This window comes from Bos javanicus, chromosome 7 (assembly GCF_032452875.1).
Source record: "Bos javanicus breed banteng chromosome 7, ARS-OSU_banteng_1.0, whole genome shotgun sequence".
Taxonomy (NCBI): domain Eukaryota; kingdom Metazoa; phylum Chordata; class Mammalia; order Artiodactyla; family Bovidae; genus Bos; species Bos javanicus.
The window spans coordinates 45,890,993-45,911,583 of NC_083874.1; the positions used below are offsets into that span (position 1 = coordinate 45,890,993).

The following is a 20,591-nucleotide window of genomic DNA, read 5'->3' on the forward strand; positions in this document are numbered from 1 at the left end:
AGATGAGCCTCCTTCCCATAGTGTAACATTCGATAGGGGTTTACAATGTATGTGTCATGCTATGGACAGCTGTGGCTGGGGTATTCCCTGGCAGGAGGGGACCAGAGCTCAGAAAAGTACCATTATTATTTCCATTTCACACAGGAGCCTAAACTGGCATATTGAGGTTAAATAACTTCAGTTCAGTTCAGTTCAGTTGCTCAGTCGTGTCCGACTCTTTGCCACCCCATGAATCGCAGCACGCCAGGCCTCCCTATCCATCACCAACTCCCAGAGTTCACCCAGACTCACGTCCATCGAGTTAGTGATGCCATCCAGCCATCTCATCCTCTGTCGTCCCCTTCTCCTCCTGCCCCCAATCCCTCCAAGCATCAGTCTTTTCCAGTGAGTCAACTCTTCACATGAGATGGCCAAAGTACTGGAGTTTCAGCTTTAGCATCATTCCTTCCAAAGAAATCCCAGGGCTGATCTCCTTCAGAATGGACTGGTTGGATCTCCTTGCAGTCCAAGGGACTCTCAAGAGTCTTCTCCAACACCACAGTTCAAAAGCCTCAATTCTTTGGTGCTCAGCCTTCTTCACAGTCCAACTCTCACATCCATACATGACCACAGGAAAAACCATAGCCTTGACTAGACGGACCTTTGTTGGCAAAGTAATGTCTCTGCTTTTGAATATGCTATCTAGGTTGGTCCAAGGAGTGAGCGTCTTTTAATTTCATGGCTGTGGTCGCCATCTGCAGTGATTTTGGAGCCCAGAAAAATAAAGTCTGACACTGTTTCCACTGTTTCCCCATCCATTTCCCATGAGGTGATGGGACCGGATGCCATGATCTTCGTTTTCTGAATGTTGAGCTTTAAGCCAACTTTTTCACTCTCCACTTAATAACTTACCTAGGTTATATACATAGTATGCTGATGAATCTAGGATTTGAACTTTCATATGTGTATCTGTATTTACAATATTTAAGAAAAAAAAGCCCTCTAATTATTCCATCTCTTATAATAATGTTTGAATATTACCATGTGTGCCATGTATTGCTTTAAGTGCTTGACCTACACCATTTCCTTTATCCTGTACAGTGGCCCTCTGAGGTTGACTGCACTGGAAAATGAGTAAGTGAAGCCCTAAATAACTTGCTGTTCATTATATATTTCCAGTGGTGGAACCCAGCTTCAAACTTAAGCATTCTCCAGAGCCTCTATGTGGGCTGGAACCCTGTCCTGCCTTGATGCTATGGCCCAGGCAACCATCATATGCATAACACTCCAGTCTTTCTCTTATGTTTCCCATACTTGTAGCGATTATATAGCATCTTTTTCTCCCTTCTTTTGATTAACAGTGATAAATATTTCACTGTTGGTAATAGTGTTCCTAACCATGGCTATAGTATAGGCCGTTTAATAGATTTCAGCATTACTTACCTAACCTGTCCTCTTGCTGGATTTATGGTTTTGTATATAATCTTCATTTCTGGAATGTGAAGTCAAGTGGGCCTTAAAAAGCATCACTACGAACAAAGCTAGTAGAGGTGATGGAATTCTAGTTGAGCTATTTCAAATCCTGAAAGATGATGCTGTGAAAATGCTGCACTCAATATGCCAGCAAATTTGGAAAACTCAGCAGTGGCCACAGGACTGGACAAGGTCAGTTTTCATTCCAATTCCAAAGAAAGGCAATGCCGAAGAATACTCAAACTACCGCACAATTGCACTCATCTCACATGCTAGTATGGAGAAGGCAATGGCACCCCACTCCAGTACTCTTGCCTAGAAAATCCCATGGACGGAGGAGCCTGGTAGGCTGCAGTCCATGGGGTCACTACGAGTCAGACACGACTGAGGAACTTCACTTTCACTTTTCACTTTAGTGCATTGGAGAAGGAAATGGCAACCCACTCCAGTGTTCTTGCCTGGAGAATCCCAGGGACGGGGGAGCTTGGTGGGCTGCCGTCTATAGGGTCACACAGAGTCGGACATGACTGAAGCGACTTAGCAGCAGCAGCAGCACATGCTAGTAAAGTAATGCCCAAAATTCTCCAAGCCAGGCTTTAGCAATACATGAACCGTGAACTTCCAGATGTTCAAGCTGGTTTTAGGAAAGGCAGAAGAACCAGAGATCAAATTGCCAACATCCGCTGGATCATCGAAAAAGCAAGGCAGTTCCAGAAAAACATCTATTTCTGCTTTATTGACTATGCCAAAGCCTTTGACTGTGTGGATCACAATAAATTCTTAAAGAGATGGGAATACCAGACCACCTAACTTGCCTCTTGAGAAACCTATATGCAGGTCAGGAGGCAACAGTTAGAGCTGGACATGGAACAACAGACTGGTTCCAAATAGGAAAAGGAGTACGTCAAGGCTGTATATTGTCACCCTGCTTATTTAACTTATATGCATAGTACATCATGAGAAATGCTGGGCTGGAAGAAGCACAAGCTGGAATCAAGATTGCCGGGAGAAATATCAATAACCTCAGATATGCACATGACACCACCCTTATGGCAGAAAGTGAAGAGGAACTAAAGAGCCTCTTGATGAAAGTGAAAGAGGAGAGTGAAAAAATTGGCTTAAAGCTCAACATTCAGGAAACTAAAATCATGGCAACTGGTTCCATGACTTCATGGCAAATAGATGGGGAAACAGTGGAAACAGTGTCAGACTTTATTTTTTTGGGCTCCAAAATCACTGCAGATGGTGATTGCAGCCATGAAATTAAAAGACGCTTACTCCTTGGAAGGAAAGTTATGACCAACCTAGATAGCATATTAAAAAGCAGAGATATTACTCTGCCAACAAAGGTCCATCTAGTCAAGACTGGTTTTTCCTGTGGTCATGTATGGATGTGAAAGTTGGACTGTGAAGAAAGCTGAGCGCCGAAGAATTGATGCTTTTGAACTGTGGTGTTGGAGAAGACTCTTGCGAGTCCTTTGGACTGCAAGGAGATCCAACCAGTCCATCTTACAGGAGACCAGTCCTGGGTGTTCATTGGAAGGACTGATGCTGAGGCTGAAACTCCAATACTTTGGCCACCTCATGCGAAGAGTTGACTCATTGGAAAAGACCCTGATGCTGGGAGGGATTGGGGGCAGGAGGAGAAGGGGACGACAGATGATGAGATGGCTGGATGGCATCACCGACTCGATGGACATGAGTTTGAGTGAACTCCGGGAGTTGGTGATGGACAGGGAGGCCTGGCGTGCTACGATTCATGGGGTCGCAAAGAGTTGGACACGACTCAGCAACTGAACTGAACTGGACTGATATAATCTTCTCTTGGTGGCAGAGTCCCAGAGTGGGAGTTATCCTATCAAAGAAACAGGAGTTTTCCTATGGTTTCATATATAGTGGGGCCCAATACTAGTCTGGAGGGTGAGGAAAGGCTCCCAGGATGACCAGCAGATCCATGGCTTTGCCTCTGACACTTAGCTGAGACAGGCTACAGAGGTTCCCCTGGAGGGAAATATGGAACAGAGCTGGTTCCTGGAAGGGAGGTCCAAGTGTAGAGGGTCAGCTGGGAAGCACTGGTGTTGAGGGAAAGAGAACTAGAGGGGAAGGAAGTGGTCCAAGACCAGTAAAACTTGTCTGTTGAGAACACTATACCAGGAACCTGTGCCAGGAGGGGACTGCAACTCCATGGAGGATAGCAAGAATCACCACAATGCCAGCCACCAGGGATGTAAGCCCAACCCTTCTGTCCCTGACTTCTTGGTATTAGAGTTATCTAGGAAAACAACACGGTCAAGCATGGGATAGAACAGTGTTTTTATTCTCATGAGAAGAGACATCAAGGTCAGCCCCAGTAGTGTGCATAGGTCCCTCATGGCTCAAGGATGTCCCTCACCCCCAGCCTATGGCCAAAGAGCACCCATCTAGTGCCACAGCAGAAGAACCCTCTCCCCCACCGAATGTGACATTCTGAAATGGGGGTGTGTGCCCCAGGGTCATTGACATCCATACTTAAGCAGAACAAAGGAGCACACATTCAGTCTGAAACAAGGAAGGGTACTCTCACAGGCCGATCAGCCTGGCACAGGCTGCTGCTGCTACTGCTGCTAAGTCACTTCAGTCGTGTCCGACTCTGTGCGACCCCAGAGACAGCAGCCCACCCGGCTCCGCTGTCCCTGGGACTCTCCAGGCAAGAACACTGGAGTGGGTTGCCATTTCCTTCTCCAATGCATGAAAGCGAAAAGTGAAAGTGAAGTCGCTCAGTCACGTCCGACTCCTAGCGACCACATGGACCGCAGCCCACCAGGCTCCTCTGTCCATGGGATTTTCCAGGCAAGAGTACTGGAGTGGGGTGCCATTGCCTTCTCTGCTGGCACAGGCTGTGTGGGCTCTTTTTTGGTAAGGAAGTGTTCCAGGCCCAAGGCCTAGTCCATGTGGCCAAGCAGGACATGAAAGACTGAGCGGGAGGCTGTTTTTCTCAACAGTGTCCATGGGAGAGGACGTGCCCAGTAAATCTTTGCTAAGGGAATTAGATCCTAGTAAGAGAGCTCTGTGTTAGGGCAGGGCATTCACAGCCCCTGTCAGTGGACATCACTCTCCCTGGACCCTAAGCAGCATCCTGCTGCTAATGCTTTCATGACAAGAGCTGACGTGTCACAGTCTCGTCCAGCGGAATTAGGGAAGGAAAATGATGAAAGCAAACCACTGAAAATGATGAGGGGTCTCCAACCTATTATTTCACAACTACCAGTTAATTTCTCAGTTCTCACTTTAATGAGCAAGATAGTAGGACATTTTTCATGATCCCAAATGCCCAAAGTAAATATTGGAAATACAATCTACAGTTCCAGCTGTTGTATATATCCATGTATGGCATCAGGCAAAGCAAACCAGAATGTCTCAGATAAATACCTTGAGACCAGTGATGTTTGATGAAGGTCTACAGCAAGATTCCTCTGCTGAGTTTTCATCAGGTGGGCAAGAGTGAAGAAGATGGGTTGGGCCATAAGTCTGAATTTTAGACTATTTTAGGTGAAAGGCTTTATTTTTTTCCAAGTCCACATGGGAAATAAAATGCTAGCAGCTGCTAAGCTGAACTTAATTGGACTTCATAGTTTCAAAAGTATATTCCTGAGTATATTGCTATGTTCTCTGCAAAACATATTATTAATTTGCTTGAACTATTTAGTAAAAAAAAAATACAAGAATATACTAAGACCCACTAAATTGTACCCTTTAAAGGGATGAATTTTATGGTATGTGAATTATATATTTAAAAAAAAAAGGAACGATAAGAATAAAATACTAATATATAAAAGAAAGACTAAAGACTTTTGTCCAAATATATATATATATATATATATATATATATATATATATATATATATATATATAATTTATCTAAATCTGTCCACATGTTATCTCCGGGATGCCTACTATGTGTTGAGTGTGCTACCTTTTAGAAAGCACTGTGAGCTAGGTTTTCCAAATTATTTTATCTAGACAAAGATGAGTTAGTCTGCCCAGGACACTGGCAGCTAAGTAATAACAAAGCAGAGCTTAGATGCAACCGGTGGCTCCCCTACTTAGAAGGCCCTGTTTGCATCACTGTAGTTCACTGTCCCACAACCGCTAGTAGAGTGCAGTGGTCTCCAGTCACCCCCCGACCCCCCTGCAGCTCATCTCTTCCTGTCGCCGTCCGCGACATCCTTCAGCCCGCAGGTGCTGTTTGCCCCAACGAGGTCAGACAGTGGGCGAGGCAGCGACAACCCGAGGGCCGGACACCGAAAAGCGAACCGCAGGTCCATCCTCAGAGCCGCGCCAGCCCTCCTACCCGCCCCGCACCAGGCAGGAAACCTGGCACCCGAGCGGCGATGACGCCGAAGGCCCGTCAAACCGGGGCTGACAGCGCCGGGGGCCTGCGGGGGCCTGCGGGTGCGCCCGCCATCGAAGCTCCTGGAGATCTTCCGGGGCCGGTCCGCGTCTGGGCCTGCGCGGCGGGGCAGGGCTTTGCGGGACGGTCTAGGCTGCAGCTGGGAGCTTCCCGCACGGCTCCTGGCTCTGGGGCGGCGGGCGGCGGGCGGCGGGCAGGCAGCGCGCCGGGCAGCCCTCGGCGCCAGGCTATGGCGGCGACGCTGGGGACGCGGGGGGCGACGCGGCGCTGGTTCGCGGCGCTGAGAGGCAGGAGCCAGAGCCTCGCGGCCATGGTGAGTGCCGAGGGCCCGCGGTGCGGGAGGAGGGCGAGGCCCAGCCATGCCGGCCGAGGGGTGAAGGGGCCTGGGCAGGCCCCGAAGTGGTCCCGGACTTCGGGTAGCCACGTTTGGGCACCCGGCTCCTGCCGACGCGCTGGTCTGAGACGGGTGGCCGTAGCATATTCCAGTTTTCTCTTGCTTGGAATTTCATCGTAGTTTCCGAAATTGCCAACCAGAAAACAAACCACCACGACTTAAGTGTTAAAAAAAAAGTATGCAAAGCAATTGTGAAAATTCTTCACTCGTGGTGTGACTAAAGCTGCTTGTCGGGTCGTCTAGATTGTCCGCTCGGTGAGAGCAGGCACCGTCTCTCGCTCTCTGTAAACGGGGCCCTGAGTGTTGAATTAACTCATTTGTCTCGGTGTTAATTTTTTGGAGTATTTACTAATAAATTATCTTTTGAGTTGCACACTGATTTTTTTTTTAAATACCTAGAGGCGCCCGGTCCGTTTCCCCGTTTTATACATTAACATATTGGGGGTAAATTGACTTGAGAGAAAGTTTTAACATGCAGCACCACCTAGTGGGAATATGTTGTATTAAACTCACCGTTTCATTTTCTTAAATTGCTTGTTAGAGCCCATTTGGCAGTTTGATTTTTTTTTTAATAGAAAAAAAATGTGACTCGATGATGGAGAAGATAAGCATTCTGCTTTATGGCCATTAAGGTGAGAACACAAGTTGAGTGCTTACTGTCACCTAGGCGTGTCCTAAGGCATACTTCTATCTCGGGCGCTGGTGATCGAGTACAGTCGTGGCATTGGGGAGGGGTGAATAAACAGGTGCGTTTGGAGTGGCTGCCACGTGCCAGGCTCTGTGCTGGGTGCCTCCACACTTAAGATCTCTTTAAGCCTTTTAAAAATCTTGGCAGGTGTATGTTGTAACATCCACACTCTAAAACATTGCAATTCAGAGAGGCTAAGATTTACTCAGCATCCACAGCTGAAAGTAACAAAGCTAGGCTTGGATTGAAGATTGCTCTCCAGATCCTATGCTTTCCCTGTCTCTCTGCATAGCTCCCACAGAAAGAAAATTAAGTCCATCACGAAGGGTTCTGTGGAATGTGTGTCCTTAAGGGGACTGTTTATGTTATATGGGTGAAGTGACTCCATTTTACAGTTCTGTACGTGGTTCCTATTTCTAGGTAGACACAAGTAGTGACCACAGTTCATGGACCTCACTGGAGATGTGGAGGTTTAGGGAGGAGGAAAACAGCTCAGAGTATGCTCCATAGACTCCCTGTGACTGCTGCATAACCTACAGCATAGTTAATAGTTTTCTTTGCAGCTATTCAATGATAATTCTGTTTCCTTGGCAAAATAGTCTTAGTTGAATTAAAATATTTAAATGTTTAAAATTTTTAGGTAATTTCCTGTAATAGGTCTTCTGTGAAATTTTTCATAGCTGTCATTAAAAAGCTAATGAATAGATACTTTTTAAAATGGTATGTGGTTTTTGATAACAAGCCTTTAAGCATTTTTATTTAATTAAGAGGCATTCTCATTATCGTCTGTTGTAGGGAAGGGTAGCTGACTAAGCAAGGAAGAGAAACTAGAAGGTTGGCTCATTAGCATCCTTTTTTCCTTTTTGCAGATTGTCTATAAATTTACTTACTTTGCCTTCTTAATTACACTGATAAAGGGTTTTAGGATTTCTGAAGTGGGAATGAGTTGAAGTTTCATGGCAGAGTATCCAGCTCAGCCTCTGTTTGCCCTTTGATAAGGAACCCCTAAGTTAGTTCATTCTTTCTGGGGCCAGTCCCTCCCTCACCTGAGCAGGTAGTAGCCCAGCGTACGGGTAAGACAGGAGGTGCTGGTGGGCAGTTATGCCAGAATGAGAACATGCCTCTTCTGACTTCTCCTAGGGTGTTCTTTCCTTCTGTCTGTCATGATGCTTAGAGTTCTTTCAGTTAAAAAACAAGTAGCATGGCAAGTGTGGGCCTGTTAACTAACAGAACTCTGGGTGGAGTGTCCTCAGCAGGATGAATAGGAACAAGGTGGACAGTTGTGCACAAGTGCTTCCAAGTGGGCAGTGCTGTGGCCACATGGTTGAGGGAGTTTGTCTTACTGATGCTTCTGAGAAAACTCACTCCGCTAAAGCAAGGGCTTTTTAACCTATAGCCCAAAGGATGTATGAACGCCCAGAAGTTATTTTACAAAATCCCCTGTAAATGTGCATTTGTTTTTTCCTCTCTGAGGATTGATCGGTCTTAACTAGAATTGAAAGGGGATGATGAGCTCAGATAGTTGAGACCCATGTGAGTAAGGACTGAAGGCTGCTGAGGTGATATGGGGCCATCCAAAGAGAGTGGACCAGGAGTTGAGAGTCCTGAGTTCTAATCCTGGTTCTGCTGCTGGACTTGCAGAGTTCCTTGGGTGAGTGTGTTACCTCAGTTTCCTAAGTCCTGGAATGTTGGCCATTGGTTATGATCTTTGGTAAGATGTCCAAATGGTCAATCTCAGCTTTATCTGTAAGAAACCAGGAAAGCTGAGTTGTAAAGTTAGAGGCGTTTGTAAGGGGTGATAAGCCCACATACCATGGAGGCAACTTATTTTGCACAGAGCTAGTCTTGTTTTTATCTCTTTTGAGAGAGCTTTGTATTTTGAGAACAAAAGAATTGGAGATAGTTAGAAATCGTTGTCCTTAACACTTTTTTTCTGTATCTCTACATAAGTAAAGAGCTGTACATGTATTTGAATTTAACCAAACCTCTACATTTCAGGTATTAAATGTGTTCTTTTCATAGTCAGCAGGTACCCACCAGTTGACTGCAGAGGAGAGGAGCCAGATGATACTTGACCTTAAAGCAGCAGGATGGTTGGAATTAAGTGAGAGAGATGCCATCTACAAAGAGTTCTCTTTCAAAAATTTTAATCAGGTAATTAGTACATATTCTTGCTTGTGCCATGGTTGTTTTTTTTTGGTCACCTTAGGCTGTAACTGTTTCTATTAGTACTGGTTGTCTGGTGCCCTGTGGATCCAGGATCTAAATCTTTTCTTCCTAAATAATTCAGTGATAATTACTCTTTCCTTGTTGACAGTTACTGCCACCCAACTGGGTGATTCTCAACTCTAGAGGAAGGGGATGATTTGTGTGATTTGGAAAAATCAAATTCTGAAACCACTGTTGCTCTGATTTGGTGTTGGTTAGGATATTTAATTCCCTTTCAAATTTTAAATAACACGAATGGAGTGTCACCTTTTTATATTTATCACAAGGGGCCATGAATAAAAACGGTTGAGAAACATACACCTGCTTGACTGATTTCCTCTAGGTTTCTTGTATGGTTGTCAAGTTTTCTTTCTCCTGATAATTGCATTTCTGTCTCTAAATCATTCCCCAGGCTGCACCCTCTTCTCTGATTGGTTCATTTTCTCCAAGTCCAATAGCCGGCCCTTGTAACTTTTCTTGAAAGCTGTAACTTTTCTTCAACCTTGAAGATTGAGCCTTAACAGGGGAACTGTTCCATTAGGGCCCCACCCTGTTTAGAGAGTCATCTCCCATGACTTAGCCTTCAGTTCTTACTCCACTGCATTTATATAAGGTCCATGCTTTAGACTGTTCCATGTTTGTTCAGTTAGTTTGGTAATCCTCTGGACAGATTTATTGTTTTTATTTATATTAGGTGTCAGCATCTAGAAGGCAGAGACCATGTTTGCTCAAATAACTGTCTATTGTACCTAACACAGTTCTGGGTACAAACAAGCATTGGATAAATGCAGACATTGATTACAGTGTTTGCTAGTTTCTGGAAGGGTGTGTGAGGACCAGATTTCCACCAAAGAAACCTTCGACATGTTTTCCTAGTAAATGCCGTTGGCTCCACTGTGCTGCACGCCCCATTCTGCTCTCCATCCATCTGGCTGCCAGCCTTCTGCTGTGTCTCCCACTCCTGAGGAAGCCTGGACCAAGCTGGCTCCTTGTCCCTGCTGCCCCACATGCTTGATGGCTCTTGTCAGGGGCTTAGCACTCTGTGGCTGGTGGCAGGGAATCCCATTGGTACAGTAAGCTTGTGCATAAGCTCTAGGTAGCATTTTCCAAGCTTATTAAAATTCTTACATGTGTACAGCCTGACTTCTTTAAGCCTGGGCTAATTTATTGGGCTTGAACATGTGGCTTAAAGTACTTGAGTAGTGTTGCCTAAGGCTCTGCCCATGAGTCAGTCATCCAGCCCCACTCTTAACCCTGTGCTCAGGGTACCTTTGGAAGCTGTGCAGGGCATCCTTGATTAACAGTAATATTATTCACCAGGACATTTAATTAACTTGACTTTTTTTTTCACCCTACCTTCATTCACCTTTTAGGAGAAAGAGGCAGGTGACAAGAAGATCAGCTGATATCAGGGCACATACTCAGAGAACCAGCCCTGAGATTATGTCCTGGGGTCAGTTTTCCAGCCAGGCTCCTGTGACTTCAGCATGTAATGGCCTGTAATGGCAACTGATGTCATGACAAATGTCAGCGCCCACCATCCAGAGACCACCAGGAACATGGCCATAGCTGAACAAGTTGGGCTGTTGCTTGTTGCAGTGAGGGAGAGCACTTACCCTATACGGGGGGCCTTGGGGCATCTCAGGAGGATGGTGTAGGGAAAAATTTATCACAGGGTTTGGGCTGGTGCTAGTGATTTTGGAGTCTTTAAGGATCAGGGCTTAGATCTGGGTTGGATGCTATCAGAAAATGGGTTCTTCTATGACTCACTATTTTAATAAATCTAGTCTGTAGGGAGAATGGACTCCAGTGGGACCAAAGCTGAAATTGGTAAAGCAGCAGCAGTCTCTCATTAGCCTGGGAAGGGGGTGGGGGTTTGGTATTTTGTGATTTGGACAGTGTTTAGGTTTTGTCTGTGTTGAGATATTGTGGAGTGGTGTCCGTGATTCTCTGTATTCCACTCTGTTATTGTCATGAGTACAGTCATTGTTACAGGAATGGTTTTATTTTTGTTCTCATCTTTCATGGTCACAGGGCAACCCTGTCTGATGTTGATTTTCAACACCATGGCCTAGATGTGAGTGCCAGGAAGGCTTCTAGCAACTTAGAGGCTTAGGCAGTCATAGTCCAGGCAGCTGCCACGTGTTGGGCTGAATTTGTCTTTTTCACAACTAATGTTTAGAGTGGTGACCCTCTGGCCCTGTTAGATCCTCGCTTATCTTTCACTTATTTTTCAATATGTAAAAGGTACATTTTAAATTATAAAGCAATGCTATATAACATTAAAATAGGGTGGTATAAATAAAAAAATGTTTCCTATTGCAACTACTTCCATTTTTTTTTTTTTTCCTATTCTCTTGTGGTCTTTCTCCACATGTATAGTTTATTCACAATGTGACAATTGTACACACATTTAAATTTCTAAAAAGTAGTTTAATTTTTATTGTAAAGGTAATACTCATTAACGAATATTTATTAGGCACCTCCCCTGTGCCAGACACTATTTTAAGTGCATGTAGCTCCCATTCTAGTGGAGAAGTTAGGCAATAAACAAATGAATAGATAGTGTAATTTTAGGTAGTGATAAGTCATGAGGGAGAGTAAAGCAGGGTATTGGCATGGAGAGGGGTGAAGAGGTGAGCACACTGTTTATGATGGAGGGGCCTGGGGAGGGGACTCTGAGGCCTGAGTAATACAAGGGAGTTCAGCACGTGAGGAACTGGAGAACGAGCACTGTGGGTAAAGAGACATCAGGGACCAGATTCCTAGAGCAGCAGGGATCTTGGTGTGACCGTGGAAGAGCCAGGAGGCCAGCGTCCTGGAGGGGACAGAAGGGAGAAGGGGTTAAAGAGAGGGAGGGGCCAAGCACAGGAACTTTGTGACCTTGACAAGGAGTTTGGGTTTAATCCTGTGAAAGACAGCTCTTGGAGAATTGCAGGCAGAGAAGTGCCATGGTTCTAAAGAGCTCACCCTGGCTGTTCCGCTATGAGCAGATGGTGGAAGGGCAAGAGTGGCAGCAGGCAGAGTGTGGAAGTTGCCATGTAATAGGCTAGGCAAGAGATGGTGCGAGACCGTGGCAATAGCAGTGGAATGTGGAGAGAAATGAAGGATTTCTCATTTATTTTGAAGGTAGGACAATCCAGACTATCAGATTGGATGTGGGGAGAAGGAGAGGGTCAAGGATGATCCCAAGGCTCTGCCTCAAGCAGTAGGGTAAAGGGCGGTGTCATTTTCTTGGCTGAGGAAAGTGGGGCAGAGATCAGGGTAGGGAATTATGAATCCCTGTGTTGGACATGTCAGGTTTGAGATACACCTAAGTGGCGATGTCAGTCAGCAGCTGGAGATATGAGATCAGAGTTCAGGCGGGAGATAACAGGGAGCCTCCAGAAAGGGTAACTGAGAGCACCATCGTGCATGGGATGGGCTGGAACGAGCAGGTGGAGGTGCAGGCACGCCGTGTCCATTGTGATAGGAAGGAATGCTGAGTGTACGTGTACAGGTGCAGGTAGGTTGCTACGTTTGTCCTGGGAAGAAGAGGTGGTTTTCTCTTTTGATGGCTTCTATTTTTTTTAAGTGAAGTCATCAACTGAGAATGAGTCAGGGTGGGAGGGAGGGGTGTTGGAGATCTGGGGAAATAGGAAAATAGGCAAGAAACAGTTCTCTCAGAGACTAAGACAGTGAAGGAACTAGTGAAGTGTGGTTGGTTGCTGAGCAATTCTCAGTGTCACTGGAGATTTATGGGCAAACATTTAAGGTGAAGATCCTGTGTGTTTTTACACAGGCTTGGAGAAGGTGCTGGGTTGGGCTTAATGAAGGCTGAAGTGTTTTTTTTTTTTTTAATTCTTTTATTGAAGTACAGTTGATTTACAAGGTATTCTTACTGTTCAGTGATTCGGTTTTATTTGTCTGTGTACACATTATTTTTCATCTTCTTTTCTATTATGGTTTATCATGGTATAATTTCTTGTGCTGTATAGTAGGACCTTGTTGTTTATCCACCCTCTATGTAATAGTTTGCGTCAAGTAATTTCAAACTCTAGTCCATCCCTACCCGTCAGCAGATCTGTTCTTTACGTCTGTGAGTCTGTTTCTGTTTTGTGGATAGATTTGTGTCGTATTTTAGATTCCATATGTAAGTGACAGCATATGGTATTTCTCTCTCTCTCTCTGATGCATTTCACTTAGTATAATCTCTAGGTCCATCCATGTTGCTGCACAGGCGTTACTTCATTCTTTTTATAGCTGAGTAGTAGTCCATTTTTTGTATACACTGCATCTTCTTTATTCCTGCATCAGTTGATGGACACTTAGCTCGTTCCCACGTCTTGGCTGTTGTGAATAGTGCTGCAGTGAACGTAGGGCGCGTGTATCTTTTTGAACTATCTTTTTGTCCAGATATGTGCTTAGGAGTGGGATTGTTGGATCATATGGCAACTCTGTTTTTAGTTTTTTTAAGGAACCTCCAAACTGTTTTTCATAGTGGCTTTACCAATTTACATTCCCCCCAGCAGTAGGAACGGGGAGGGTTCCCTTTTCTGGACGCCCTCTTCTGCGTTCACTTGTGGACGTTTTCATGGTGGCCGTTCTGGCCGGTGTGAGGCGGCACCTCATTGTAGCTTTCATTTACATTTCTCTAGTGATTAGTGCCCTTGTGCATCTTTTCATGTGCCTCTTGGCCATCTGTATGTCTTTTTTGGAGAAATGTCTATTTGGATCTTCTGCCCATTTTTGGAATAGGTTGTTTGTTTTTTTGTCGTTGAGTTGCATGAACTTTTAACAAGCACTGAACTTTTGCCAGAAGAGTGCAGTGGCGGAATAGAGGGCAAGGAAACTAAGGACATGTGCAGATAAGGGGTCAGAATATTGGACCTTGGATGTGAGAGATGGAGAGTGAAGAGGTCGGAGCGTCAACTAACGCATCGTCTCTGCACGGCAGTTAAGTGACGTTTATCAACTTTTAAAACACACCCATTGTCTGAATCTACACATTTATTTCCTAGGTACAGCTCCCCGTGTATGCCAGATGGATATGACAAGGTGTCCACTGTCGCCCCGTGGGCTTGTAATTTCTTGATTGTGAGCAGGCATTTCCACATGCATGTGTACACCTTGCTAAGCCCGTGTCTCCCTCACTCAGCCCTGCCCTTACAGAGTTATGGGAGGCCCGCTGTGCTCCATGTGACAGCACTCTCCAGGCCTTGACTTTATACCCTGGAGGGAATTGTGGGCAGAGCTGATGACCCGCATCTCCCTTAAAAGACTTCACTCCACACTGGGTGTTAGCATATATATATATTTGGTCTTTGCTGAATATGTAGGTAAAAAATGTTCTGTTTTGTTCGCTAAGTAGGGTGTGAACATTTTTCAGTTCTTTACACAGTCTTGTCATTTTACTTATAATAAATCTTTCAGAAGTGAGATTACCTTTGTTGGGTGTTACAGTTTTTAAATGCTTTGCTTATGTGGTGGGTATACGTGAAACGGTAGCATAAGTTTGCTTTAGAATTCATTTATTTTATTGCTGTAGAAATTGAACCACACATTTTAGAAGGATTTTCATTTACCCTGGATGAAAAACCTACTTCTCAACGCTTTGGGTTATACTAGGTTTTACTATAAAGAAGATTTTTTTTTTTCCTTTCAGACATTTTATTCCAAGATATGGTTAGTTCCAAATAGTTCACGTGCATTTGGTAGCTCAGATCAGTGCAGATACTTAGTGACTATACGTGTGAAAATTCCCGAGGGGTCCTCATGGCATAGGTGGAGGAAGTGGCCGTGGGTTTCAGTTGCCGTCAGCCCACTGTCTTTCCTCGGTGGCGATGCAAAGGCCATGGTGAGACTCTATGAGTTCTCTGAGCACAGCAGTGCCAAGGCTGAGGCAGGAAGTTTCGACATTTGGAGTGCTTAGACTCAGGGTGGGGTCAGCATTTGTAAAGGAGTTTTGCTTTTCTTTCTCTTCGTGTAGACACAAGGAGGGAGAGGTCTCGAAGTGACATGTAAATGTATTCTGAGGTGTTTGGCAACTGCAGGGTGACTGCATTGAAAGAACAAAATGTCAGTTAGAAATGTGGGTGTGAGCCTTCCATAAAGATACATTTTAATAGGCACTGTCATGTGGGGACAAGTGGGAAGCTTACAAAATCAGGAAATTTTATGCTTTGGGAGCAGGTGCCGAGGGTGAAGCTTTGGAACCCAGGCACCAACTACCCAAGATGCCAGCAGGTGGAGCCCTCCAGGGCAGGAGCCAGGTGGTCCCGGCAGCATCAGAGGCCTCCCCCCGCCACGGGGGAAGGCTGTCTGATTTCTCACTCATGGATACTGGACCTCTGGTGTTCAGCACAGAAACAAACTTGTATCAGAAATAGATAGAGTGGGGATGGGGTAGCTGACCTAGTTTGGTACCTTTGAGTGAATGAAGAGTTCTGGGTGCAGGAGATACAGAGTTTCCACTTGGTGATGGAATGCACTTTTGATTCACGAGCTTTGTGAGAAAGAACTGTAGTTCTCTGCATTCCTGGAGGAGCTCCTATACCTTGTCTATGGTTTATTGGGTGGGCCTGCCTGCAGGGCATTCGATTTTGTTAGAGGGACTCTTAGGAACTGGCTGCTGCCCAGCCAGGTTTAACCCACAAAAATGGCTCTTTTGTTAGTACATGGTTCAGTCTAACAGCTGGTCCAACTAGACTATCTCTCGCAGGGCAGGGTCCAAGCTCTATTCATGCTATATCTTGTTCATCACATTTTGGTTAATGTAACTGCTGCCATTAAAAGATTTCAGGCACTGGGGTGGTGAGAGGCCTTCAGAATGGCCTAGGCTGTGGCAGCAGCGGCAGTGGGGGGAGGTTTCTGTGCGTTTAGCCACAGTAGCACCATATGTGAGTTTGGGGTTTGTAAATTGGTTTCTATTCCTGTGTCCGGAGCTCCTGCTGTAAAACAGTTGAAAGTTACTGTCACTGACTTACTTTGTAAAGATGTTTTATTGAGGAATTTGTTAATAGGCTTATGGTTAACATTTTGAAACACTTAGTGAAGTCAAAGGCTTGTTGATACCAGCAGACAGACAACTGTTAATGAAAATCTTAACGGTCCTCAAAGGACGTGGGTGGAGGTCTCAGGCGCTGTCCTTGTGAAAGAATTAGTTCAGGTTTTATTGTTCATTGTTGTGTACCACATCTTGGTGCGCATCAAAGCTATGAGTCAGTAATGCTGTAATATAAGTGTCACGTCTGACACTCTGGAAAGTGGGTGTTCACTGCCTGGTGAAGGTAGAGAAACACTTCAGTGGGAATGTTCCTGAGGCTTCAGCACCATGGAGGTTAGAAAGTATCATTTTGCTTTTAAAGTTTAGGCTAGTATCTGTGTGCTCAGGAGCCAGGTAAAGTGAAAACTTGATCACACCAGTAGCTTGCTCATAACATGTGCCCACAGATGGGCTTTGTTAGCCAGCTAGAACCCTAAGAAAGTGTTCATAGTTATCATTGGAGTAGAGAGTAGAGATGCTCACATTTATGTAAACTTTTTTGGCAAGCATTTTTGTAAACTTACCTAAAATTTAAGAAGCTAGTAAGAATATCTGTGTGGTGTATTCATGTTGGTTTTCACTTTGAAGTTGTTCCTGGAGCCCTGGGAAGGACACGCTGATGTTGTCAGGTGGTGGCTGGGATGTTGGTTTGATGTCCATCAAGATAGGGAAATTAGAGCCTAAAATGTTGTCATTCAGAGTCTTGCTTCTGCTGTTTATGTCATAGAATAGGTTTAGGCCTGATTTGTATTTGTAAAAACACATGTGATAGATAGACGAGGGGAAATGTAAAACAGGTGTAAAAAATGCAAATATGACACCATGCTGCAATGTGAAAACGCTGTGGTCATTACACCGTCCTTTAATAAAAATGGACTTTTAACTGCATCGTTTTTTCTTAGTCGTATAGTAAATCTTCTGTTTACACAACTTTGCCTGAGTATTTTGTAAAAGTCAAACAGCCAAGAAATATAATTTCCTCAAAAGTCTTTGTCTTGCCCTTTTACAGATGGCGTAAAATCAGGTGTGTAAAAAATAAAAAGCAGTTTGAGCTGACGTGAAAGGTATTTCAGATTTATGCTTTGCAGATGATATTGGTATGATTAATGCATTCATTGCTTTTTTTTATTGCTTTTCACAGATAATGTACATGATGCATGGAAAATGTTGTGGGTTTAAATCTTTGCCAGGTTTAGACTGTGAATATCAACAGATGTTATCATATAAGTACTCTAATTATTATAAAATAAAAAATTTGTCATGAAATGCATTGACATAAATTTCATTTATGTAAATTGCTTTCATTAGTATAAAACCTTAGTGTAGCTGTTAGGGTTTGAGAAGCACTTTAGATGAGATTAACTTGGTATAATGTGGTCACAAATGGGCTGCTTTAAATTTAACTGACAAGAAAATAACACTCGAAAGTTAGGAAATTACCGAGGCATTTGATTTTAGCCTGCGTTGCTGGTGCCGCTTAAACAGGCTGAATATGAATTAATAACAATGGACTGCTGGCTCGATAATTACGGAAAATAATTTAAAGGGGACCTTAAGTAACCACTTAAAAATATTTTGGTCTTGTTCTTTTCTGTTTTTCTTTGGTACGCCAGTCCATTGCTTCAGTGCAGCCTCTATCAATAGCATTGAGGTTTGCACAGCAAGAATTTGGTCAGTAGAGTTTTGGTGCATTAGAGCCATGACACAGAAACTTGCATCCAGCTGTTCTGAAATACAGGCCTTGGTGCCTGATGAAGTGGCTTTCTCAACTAGTCAGCTCTTGCGAGCAGCAGTCAGTTCCACACTCAGGTTTCTGTGGCCAGGTGGTGTCCAGTGCTTCTCCGACCTCAGGAGGCACGTGGCCCACCTGAGCTCTCCCTGGCTCTGAGCTCTCCGTGTTGTGCTCTTCTCTGTGTAACCTTTATATAACAAAGCAATACACCCTCTCCCCTGTCTTGCAGGTAATTTATTGTCATCATATTGCCCTTCTGATCCAGGCTGGATTGAGCTATTCTGACTAATTCACTAGAATTAGTCTCCTGAATTTTACAGAAGGACACTGAACCAGACCGAGATCATGGCCTGGCCGTGGTCACGTAGAATCGCATCACAGTTACTAGGTGCCAGACTCATCTCTGGTTCCCTTAGCAATGTTTTTAGATCCTACTCTGGTATAGAAAGGTGTTTTTTTTTTTCTTCTTCTGTGTTTTCCTTGTTTTCCAAGGATTGTCTTTTGGATTACTTTTCTGCCTTAAATGGATTTGACAATACTTCCCTGAGAAAGGGACTGTTCACCAGCTAGAACAAACAAAGCTGTACTTGTGTGGGAGCAGCCCAGATATCACTGTTGAGCAATCGGAGGTTATGGAAAATGATTTAAAGGAGACCTTTACGTTTATTTGCATAGTTTAATTGTATTGTTAAAATCAGTTTTAACAAAATAGCAAATGCTACTGATGAATCAGTTTGCTCCTGTGCTCTCAGCTGGTAAGGCAGGATTGTGGCCTTCTGCTATATCATTCATCAAACTGGCTTGAACGCCTTGTCCTTGCCACCACAGCCCTGGCCATGGACATGCACCATGTGCCCGAAGCAGGCCCAGTTGGGGCTGGGTGCCACGTGGTCTCCCCACTGAGAGCCAGAAGGCCTGTCTCCGGCAGGATCAGTGAGTGTAGCGAGATTTCTGGGCTGGCACCCACTGAAAGACTGGCACTGTCTAGGCCCAAGGCCTGGAAGGAGGAAGATGCAGAAGAAATACCTGATTTTGTCCCTGCCCAGAAGTGTTGCCAGTTTTGTTGTGGAGGTGGAACATCTGACTTGTATAAGATATGGATAGTTGATCTTTTAAACTGCCGTGCTAACCAGGCACTAAAATATGAAATACTAAGATGTTGAAAGAGGTGTAATCCAGGAAGCCTGCCTGGAGCGGGGGTGGGGGTTTAATAAATCTGAGAGGTTTTATAGAGGGCAGGAGTTACGGGGGAGGGGTCGGCAGGTGGCATAGGTCAGGACGAGGAGCAAGAGGGCACATCTTACTGTGACATGTGGGGCGGTGAGCTGGGCTGAAGGCTGGCAAGGAGGGTCCTTGTGGCACTCTCTCCCTCTTTGAGCATTGCCTCGGGTTTAACATCTCTGTAAGCAAACTCTTAGCTTTCTGTCTTTCCTACAGGGAAATTTCCTCAAAGAGACCTGTTTGTTTGTCTCAGCTGGACCACCATTCTCTCAAGCCCCCAGGCCTGAAACTGAAGAGTTGGCTTGGCAATCAGTCACCAGGGACCGGCCTGACTGTGCTTCCCGTCTGGGTGCACCTCCCCTGCGCCTTCCTCTCCTGGAGGCCATGGCTTTTTCCTGACGCCTTTTTGTCTCTAGGCCCTCTGCCTTCATTGGCTTTCGTGCTGCTTCACTGTAACCAAGTTGATCTCTGCTCAGAAAATCCCAGTTCCTTCCTGTTAGGTTTTCTAGGACATCATCTTCTCAGAGGATTTCAAAGCCGCCTGCCATCCCTAACCTTACCTCTTGAGTCTGTTAGTTAGAGGTTAGAATGGTGAGGTACCTGAGTCATCCTAGTCATGCCCTCCACTGAAGAAGTGGGGAAGGCAGGGATGGGGGAGTAGGAACAGTCGTGTCCATAGTGGAGCCAGAGCTCCCTCCCTGAGTGTTTCAGTTCATTTCTTTCCTGATCTAAGCTGTTCTTCCCCCTCCTACACTGCATCTCACCTACGCCTATCGTGTCCCCATCTGACCACATGCTACACATTTTGAGAAAGGTTTTTGTTTTTTTTTAATCTTATGCACTCAACACTAATAAACAGTTACTGTGCACTTACTGTAGGCCGGCACTGTGCTGGACACAGAGGTGCTTTGGTGAGCAGAGCAGGTGTTTCCCCTATTTCCGTGGTGCTTACAGTATAGTAGGGGGAGAGAGAGCATAATCAAAGAAAATAGTGCATATAGAATTGCCCATGGTGATAAGTGCCATGAAGGAACATCCTAATAGTTAATGCTTAATGAACACTCAGACTTTGGGCCAGGACCTACGTGGTGAGGACTTCACACGTATTTACTCATTTAATCCTCACAAATCCCTATATTCACAGAGAACATTTGACTCATTTTACAGATAAGGATATGAAAGTTTAGATTAAGGAACTTGCCCAAGGCCCCACAGTGGAGTTGGGCTTTGAGCTAGTCAATCCCTGCATCAGTTTATTAGTGTGGATACCACCTCTCCTGCAGAAAAGAGAAAAATGTGGGAGAGGAAAATGGGAAACCCAAATTCAGCTGGAGGAGAGCTGTCAGGGAAGACCTCTTTAAGGAACCAATAAGTTGATGCATTTTCTTTTTCTTTTTATTCCTTTGTCCATTTGGTATTTTATTTGCACGTGTGTATTGCATCCCTAGGAAAAGAATATCAGAATTTTCTTTCCTTTGTTTT

The 20,591-nt window shown here is 44.7% G+C and overlaps 1 protein-coding gene across 9 annotated transcripts in view; it reads left to right on the plus strand.

Annotated features, from left to right (window-relative positions):
• Nucleotides 1–5,397: 5,397 nt before the first annotated feature.
• PCBD2 (pterin-4 alpha-carbinolamine dehydratase 2) overlaps nt 5,398–20,591 on the plus strand; it is a 42,187-nt gene continuing 26,993 nt past the window's right edge. Inside the window, exons 1-3 of one of the 9 annotated variants that reach the window (XM_061423547.1) lie at nt 5,398–6,155; nt 6,812–6,868; nt 8,951–9,078. In XM_061423547.1, the coding sequence (XP_061279531.1) occupies nt 5,823–6,155; nt 6,812–6,832 (354 nt within the window). In that variant the 5' untranslated portion in view covers nt 5,398–5,822 and the 3' untranslated portion in view covers nt 6,833–6,868; nt 8,951–9,078. Of the gene's footprint in view, nt 6,156–6,811; nt 6,869–8,946; nt 9,079–20,591 lie in introns of those variants that run through there. The other 8 variants (XM_061423548.1, XM_061423545.1, XM_061423544.1 and 5 more) reach the window with 8 other exon arrangements.